Below are 8,530 nucleotides of genomic sequence, written 5' to 3'. Positions count from 1 at the left end.
GGGACTACTCCCAGGCGAACACCCCTCCTCGGGCTGGGAAAGGTGCCGGGTGCCGGATCAGCCTGGGGACTGCTGCCAGGCAAACACCCCTCCTTGGGCGGGAAAGGCGCCGGATGACCGGGACCAGACACGGGTCCCTCTTCTCCAGTCCGCTCTCTCCCCGGCAGTGCCCTGGATTACCTTTTGATGTGCACATTCAGCACATCTTCTTGCAAATAAATACTAAAGAGCTTATTTTTTGTTTTTTAGAAAAAAAAACCAGAAATGTAAAGAAGGTATTTAAGCCTGATACGTTTTCTAATAAATATGGGTGTGTTCTCTCAACATAAAATTTCAACTTTTTCTTTTACATTTTAGAGTTTTACTATACTGCTCAGCTCTAGTAAACACAGCTTAGAGGCCTCACAGGGTTCCAGAAATTGGGTTGGTTTTGGAATCAGACTTTGGTTTTAGTCCACACTGGCTGTGTGAATTTGAACAACTCAAACACCCCTTGTAACATGAGGTCCCAGGACTTAAGCAGGAGTATCTCCCTAATTGTTTTCTCTTGAAGAGTGTGTGACCTACACATATAAGAAGTTGAAAACGGTTTATAAGAACATGTCATTTTTATTGTGGTTATTTGTATATGATTTTGAAGACAGCTTTTAAAAGACTTACTATTTCAGAGATGATAGAAACTATTGTGGAGGAGTAAATCCCTTGCAAATGTATGTTTCAATCTTTGTTTCTTTTCCTTTAAAAAATTAATAACATTTACATGTAAGACTGTCTAGATTTTCTGATTTTTTACAATATCCTGAAGAAAAGATAAAGAATTCCATCTCCCTCCCTTTATCTTTAGGCCATTGACTCTTCCATTGCTTGGATTACATATGCAGCAGAAATAGTCTTGGAGATTCTCATTCATTTCCTTTGACCCTGTAGTTTCTCATTTCCCTTTTTTCTGCATTTTGACAGATGCTTATTATATGCTTATGGACTTGGGTAGCATACCAGGGTGGAAAGGACCAAGTATATAAACATCTCTGTCCTTTAACTCTGGAAGGGGATTCCTACACATGGACGGGGCAGCGAAGCAAGGAGGAGGGTCGACCACCCTGCCAAACTCAAAGGTTTTCCTGCTGGTGAAAGGAAGCGAAGTAGCACAACCCACATAGAATCAGCTGTGTGGGAAATCTGAAAAGTCTACCTTTCTAGCCATTGAAGAAGATGCACATCGTATGTAAAAAGATATCGATAATGTCTAACATCCTCATCGCCTAGCAAAGCATTGCTAAGAAATCTAATCTCTCAGAACTCAAAAAATGCCAAATATCCACCAGCCACAATGACATTTTGAGTCAACCCATCAAACTTATTCTGTTCTGGATTATACACTATTATATTTTCATCATTCTTGCTTCCAGACTGTAGAATGGTACTGCAGGACAAAAAGCAAAAACATAAAGACAAAAATCAATCTGAGAACACAGTAGTGGTTGCTACTTTGTCCAGCTGTTCCTTTTTCTTCTCCCTTTTCTCCTTATTTGTTTATAGACCTTACTTTTTGGCTAATTGAAATTCCTGGCTTCCATGGTTGTTCAGTTTAGTCTACAGGTAGATTGAGTCCTTTCCCACCATCTCAGCAAAGCAGAACCTTTTGATTTGCTCACAGCACCCTTCCTTGCTTATCCATCTGTCTAGAGAGATTCTGCTAGGATGGGGTAGAGCAAGGGTCTTCCATGAAAGAGACCATCTTCTCCTCTGCTCAAGTGTTCTTTGGTTATAAAGCACAATTAAATGTTTCCTTTGAAGAGATGTTCTTCTTTGGAGTCTTGAGGCTGAAAGGAACATTTGAGAGAACTGGGATATTTTCTTTGATCCCTGATTTTGAGTAATAACTCTCAAAGAAAAGTAGTAGCCATGACTATACATGCCCTCAAACAAGTGAGCAGAGACAGAGAGTTATTTCAAACATGTGGCCTGTGAATCACAAATGCGTTCTCCTCTCTTTGGTTCTTCTGAACCTACACAGGGTCACACAGGTCAGTGAGCAATTGCTCACAGGTTTTGCTGCAACGTGTGCGCAGAGCCAGGCCCCCCTCTACTTGAGAGCTGGGCATACCGAAGGAGGATACTCAGTTCTCTGCTTAGCTGCTCCAGAAGTGGATAAATTACTCTTTGTGGTGCTCACATTTCTGCCCCATAATATTTCACACAGACGGCAGCTTTGCATTGGAGCATATTTGATAGTGCTTTGCAGATGTATAAATAAATTGGGTTTTCCCATGCTTTCTCCTGGGAGATAGGCTTGCAACTTCCAAAGGCATCTACTGTGGTGCCATCCTTGGGAAACAGCATTGTTTCCCAGCTGAGATCAGAGTCTTTGGAAAATAGAAAACAGCACAGGTATGTTTGGATCATACAAAAATTAGTGTGAGAACTGTCAGGCATGGGCTGAGGGATACAGATGTAGGAAAGTGCTGTACTGGGAGCTTGATTTTCATTGCTGGGGCTATGGGTTCTCTGAGAAAGTATATCAGCATGTGGATTGGCCCAATGTATTTCTTGCTTTACCTTATTTTAGCTTTGGAGATATGTCTATTTTAAGTCATACCATCTTTTCTCTCTATTCCTACAGATTCATGAAGGTGGCAGGAAGCACAGTGGATGCAGTTACCTGGCAACAGTAGGTATTCATCATTTCTTATCTCACTTATTATTGGCAGCTGTGAAATGGAAGATAATTGGTTGTCACCAAGTTCACAGCTGACATTTCATAAACTACCCTTTATCTTTCAAAAAAAAATTAAAATCACCTCTAAAGCTGTTATTAGAACACATGTTGTCTGATGTGCTGTGACTTTATGTTGTTATTTTCAAAACCATAACCCTCCCTCCTCAAATACTGACAATTTGGAAATCTCGCCTATTAATGTACACTCTTAAATTAATCTGTCAGGGATGAAGGGTAATGGAGATGAAGTGTGACACCGTTTCCCTGTAGGCCTTCCCTTGGAAATGAATTTTCCGGTTTAAGAGAGGAGACAGTTTTGAGTATTCAATATATCATGCAAACATAGAAATTTGGTATATTACCAGATGTGGTTTTAATTAGTGCCAAGAAATTTGATAATATAAAGCAGGTTAAAAAGAGAAAAAAATTAAGAAACTTTTATTATTTAGAATTTTTATTTATTTAGAAAAATTACTACAAAAATGAAGCAGCTTTGGAAAAAGGGATAAGCCTCAACACTCCAGGAAGAAGCTCATGTTGACAAGCCCTGTCACCTCAAGTGCAGCTCACCTTCTGAGTGTAGCTGTCTAGTGAGAGTAGCTGTCCAGTGAGAGTAGCTGTCTAGTGTGAGAGTAGCTGTCTAGTGAGAGTAGCTGTCCAGTGTGAGGGTATCTGTCCAGTGTGAGAGTAGCTGTCTAGTGTGAGAGTAGCTGTCTAGTGTGAGAGTAGCTGTCTAATGTGAGAGTAGCTGTCTAGTGTGAGAGTAGCTGTCTAGTGTGCAAGTAGCCAAAATGGTGAGGGTAACTGTCTAGTGTGATAGATGCTGTCTAGTGTGAGGGTAGCTGTCTAATGTGAGAGTAGCTGTCTAGTGTGAGGGTAGCTGTCTAGTATGAGGGTAGCTGTCCAGTGTGAGGGTATCTGTCCAGTGTGAGAGTAGCTGTCTGGTATAAGAGTAGCTGTCTAGTATGAGGGTAGCTGTCTAGTGTGAGAGTAGCTGTCTAGTGTGAGGGTAGCTGTCTAATGTGAGAGTAGCTGTCTAGTGTTCGAGTAGCCAAAATGGTGAGGGTAGCTGTCTAGTGTGATAGATGCTGTCTGTTGTGAGGGTAGCTGCGCAGTGTGAAAGTAGCTGTCTAGTGTGAGAGTAACCAAACTGTGAGAGTAGCCGTCTAGTGTGTACATTTAAGTGTTCTCTAAGTCTCTGGCATCTGTGCAGGGGTGTTGAATTTTGGAATCCTTTGTCCTTAAACAGCATCTCAGTCACTTGCCAATATGATGCAGTTCAGATGCATCTTTCTCCCTGTCTGTCCCCTGTGTTATGTGGGTCCATTGTGGGACAGTAAAAGTGTGAAAGAAAAAGGAAGTAGATAGAATATTTATTAAAGTATTCAAGAAGGACTTTCGGGTTGTTCATAATCAGTGTGAGAACTATTTTAACCTATATTCATACCCAGTTTATCTAAACTAGAAGTTTCAAGATTTTTTTTTTCCCCTAGAAATTCTTGTCCTTCATCTTGTTTTTTGTGAGTCATGGAGTAAGTCTCCCGGCTTGTCATTTATAGTCATTCCTTTATTCCAAAACCAAAAGCCAAACTCTGTCCCCTGGCCTTTGATTTACTATCTGTTCAGGGTTGAATGAGACATGTTCCCCAGATGTTCATGTATTTAAGCACTTAGTTTTCAGTTAATGTCACTTTTTGGGATGGTTATGGAACCTTTATGGAGTGGAGACTTGCTGGAGGAAGTGCATCATTGGGGACAGGCTAGCTTTCCCCATTTCCTGTTCTTTCCACCACCGCCCCACCCCCACCCCCAGCCTGTCATCCCCCTATCTCTCCCTCTCTCCTACTGTATGCAGATGACATGTGACCATCCAGCTTCCTAGCCTACTGCCCTGTGCTTTCCCGACTGTTCTCAGTCTTCCTAGAAGATGAACTCTATAGTCCTCTGGACTGTGACGCAGAATAGACCCTTTCATCTCCTAAGATGCTCTTGGTCACAGCATTTTTTCTCAGCTACAGAGAGCAATAATTAACCCTCCTGGTGTCAGTTGCTAACACTCAACCATAACATGACTGTGTTGACTCTCTTCTGCACATTGGAGGGTTTCTGACCCTAAAGTCCCTTGTGCATGTATTCTCAGTGCCTTCCTTGTGGGCCTCAGTGCCTTCCTACACACTGCTCCTTTGCCTTCTCTCCACCATTCATATGCTTGACTTTTTGTCATCATTTGAGTTTTAACCTTCATACCATCTCCTTGAAGAAAACTCCCTTTATGATTTGACTATTAATAGGTCCTCTCTTGTTCTTTTTCTTGCTCATTTTACATAATACTTAAAATAATCTACAAAGGGCTGGAGAGATGGCTCAGCAGTTAAGAGCACTGACTGCTCTTCCGAAAGTCCTGAGTTCAAATCCCAGCAACCACATGGTGGCTCACAACCATCTGTAACAACATCTAACACTCTCTTCTGGAGTGTCTGAAGACAGCTACAGTATACTTACATATAATAAATAAATAAATCTTTAAAAAAAAGAAAGTTTAAAAAATGCTTATTAAAAAAATCTACAAAATCTTTTCATAACTTGATTTTTACCTTTTTGTACTTTTTCCTATTAAAGGGTATTTATTCAATTCCTGAAGTACCTATATAGATAATTGTTTATTAGGCATTTAAATAATAGTGGATATAATGATGATGATGATGATTGATGATGATGATGATGATGATTGATGATGATGATGATGATGAACTAGAGATTCTTCTTGAATTTTATATGTTTACCAGGTCTGATCTATGTGTTTAAATTGTTTGATTTGGAAAATCATTCTCCTAAATTTGCTGTGTCTTAAGGGCCAAACTATTCAATTTAATCTATTCACTATGTAGAAACCCAGCAACAATTATACTGATATTAAATTCAAATTACAGGCACAGTGGTTTAGCTTATATCCAAAAAAAAAGCAAACAGATACTTGTTATGTTTCTGAAAGAGATGGAAACTAGAGGCTAGATACTAAATTCTTGATGAAGGTGAATGGTAATAGATGAAAGGAATATTTATGTGACTTTTCTGGTAGTCAGTTAATCCATATTTCACAAAGGACCTAGAATGGAAGCAGAAATGCATGGTTATATCATAAGGAGGAACCAGAGACTGGAAGAAGCTCAGGGGAACATTCCAGAAGTGTATGCAAACTTTCCTTCAATCTCTGGTCCCTACAATGCATTTGTTCACCATGAGATCCAGAGAACCAAGTGCAAAACAACAGCTGAAGACCTGAAACTGTCAAAATAGAAATTTCAAGGCGAAGGCATGTGTTCTTTTATATTTAGCACATATTAATTATAATAAAACAATGTGTTTGTCATGATCCAGATATTAGAATTGACTGACAACTATTTCAAAGTAATTATTGTAAATATTCAGAGGTAAGTGGGAAATGTCCACACTAAATGGTCACATGGGGAAATGCCAGTACATGTTTTTTTCTAGTTCTTAAAATCTATTTGGAACATTAAACATGACAGAAGTAGGAAAAAAATCTCGTATGAAGTCCTCTATCAAAGGAAATTGTGACAGGTTCCTGATTAGACAGAAACCATTCCATCTCCAAGAGAGAATATGCAGTGTAACTGTGACTTCATAGAATGAGTTGGGTGGTGTTCCCTCTGTTTCTATTTTGTGGAGTAGTTTGAAGAGTATTGGTATTAGGTCTTCTTTGAAGGTCTGATAGAATTCTGCACTAAACCCATCTGGTCCTGGACTTTTTTTGGTTGGGAGACTTTTAATGACTGCTTCTATTATGGGTTATGGGACTGTTTAGATTGTTTATCTGATCCTGATTTAACTTAGGTATTTGATATCTGTCTAGAAAATTGTCCATTTCATCCCAATTTTCCAGTTTTGTTGAATATAAGTTTTTGTAGTAGGATCTGATGATTTTTGAATTTCCTGTTTCTGTTGTTATATCTCCCTCTTCGTTTCTGATTTTGTTCATTTGGATACTGTCTCTGTGCCCTCTGGTTAGTCTGGCTAAGGGCTCATCTATCTTGTTGATTTTCTCAAAGAACCAGCTCCTGGTTTTGTTGTCTCTGGTGTTAGCTGGTCTTGCTCTGACAGTGGCTTGTCCCTCCTACAAGCCTGTGTGTCCTGGGAGACCAGTTCTCTCCGGGAGGAATTTGGGTATGGAGAACTATGGCACAGGATGAGCTCTGGGGTGCAGATGGAAACCAGAAGTATCTTGTCACCATCTGTTGTTTGGTTCCTGTGTCCTGATGGCTCTGGGCAGGTTCCTCTTGGGCCAGGAATCTGAGCAGAAGTGGAGACCTTACTTGTGCTCACAGGCTTGTCAACACTCCTGGGTCTCTCTCTCTCTCTCTCTCTCTCTCTCTCTCTCTCTCTCTCTCTCTCTCTCTCTCTTCCAGCAGTATTTGGGTATAGAACGCTGTGGCACAAGATCAGCTCTGGGCACTGTGGTGCAGCCAGTGCATTGTAAACCAAACCATAAAATCTTTGTGACATTGTTCTATGGTCTGCTTCTACACGATCAACTGTAAACTTCCACACAGAAGTGAAAACATATAGTGTTTGTCTTTCTTTGCCTGACTTATGTCACTCAATATGTGTCCCTAGCCTCAGGTATGTTGTTACAAATGATAGGAATTCGTTATACTCTCTTGGGCCAGTATACTGGCCACATAATACTCCTTCAGGAAAAAATATTTTTAAAAATACAAATGACATAAAGGTGATTTTTAATATTAAAGGACACAAAATGCTAGATTTTCAGACAGAAAGACACTAATAATGCCAGGTGAGACTCAGATGTTCAAAAAGATCAAAGAGCACCAGAAACCACAGAATTTTAGTTAAATAAAAAACACTATTTTCCCTCTTTATTTTTTTTTAAAACCAGATGAATGCTAATTTGTGAATTATATTGTGGGGTTTACTACATCTGTGGCTGTAAAGTATGTATGACAATACCTACACAAGGGTAAGGAAAACCAGCATCCCATAGAAGTACATGGTTGCGACATTTTCTTGCATGGATTAATATGGTATAGACTTTATTAAAACCAGCATGCACAGTGCAAGTTCATTCTAAAAGGATTCAATTTTAAAATACAAGACACTGTTATAATTTTTTTAAAGGATCATAAAGAAATAGCAATGAAATACTAAGAAATGGTAATTTAATTTTGAAAAATCGTGCAAAGCGGAAATTAATGACAATTAAATAGAGAAAATAAAAATAATGGGAGAGTCAGAAATTAAACAAAAATGGTAGGCCTAACCATACCTAAATCAATAATTATTTCAGGTATAATTGTTATAAATTGTATTTATAACTAATGTAAGTATACTTAGATTGAATGACATAGAAGACCTAAATATTTTGCCTACAGGAAATACATTAGAAGGTCTTTGGACCATTGTGAGCTGATTTTGTAAATGGTGAGAGACTGGGTATAGTTTACTGTATTATATGTATGTAGCTATTGATTTTTCCTAGCATCATTATTGAAGAGGCTATCTTCTCTCCAATATATACCAATATTTGACACATATACCAAAAATTAGATGGTTGTAGCTATGTGTAAGTTTGCTTCTATGCCATCTATGCTCTCCCACAGTCTCTGTCTAGGTCCTCTGCGCTCTCCCTGGTCTCTCTCTAGGTCCTCTGTGCTCTCCCTGGTCTCCCTAGGTCCTCTGTGGTCTCCCTGGTCTCTCTAGGTCCTCTGCGCTCTCCAGGTCTCTCTAGGTCCTCTGCGCTCTCCCTGGTCTCCCTAGGTCCTCTGTGCTCTC

At 39.5% G+C, this 8,530-nt stretch overlaps 1 protein-coding gene across 1 annotated transcript in view; it reads left to right on the top strand.

Annotated features, from left to right (window-relative positions):
- Hpse2 (heparanase 2 (inactive)) overlaps positions 1–8,530 on the top strand; it is a 548,186-nt gene that overhangs the window by 369,940 nt on the left and 169,716 nt on the right. Inside the window, exon 6 of the mRNA XM_021192975.2 lies at positions 2,624–2,671. Within this exon, the coding sequence (XP_021048634.1) occupies positions 2,624–2,671 (48 nt within the window). The remainder of the gene's footprint in view (positions 1–2,623; positions 2,672–8,530) is intronic.

Source organism: Mus pahari, chromosome 1 (assembly GCF_900095145.1).
Source record: "Mus pahari chromosome 1, PAHARI_EIJ_v1.1, whole genome shotgun sequence".
Taxonomy (NCBI): Eukaryota; Metazoa; Chordata; class Mammalia; order Rodentia; family Muridae; genus Mus; species Mus pahari.
This window is presented reverse-complemented; position numbering and strand designations above follow the sequence as displayed.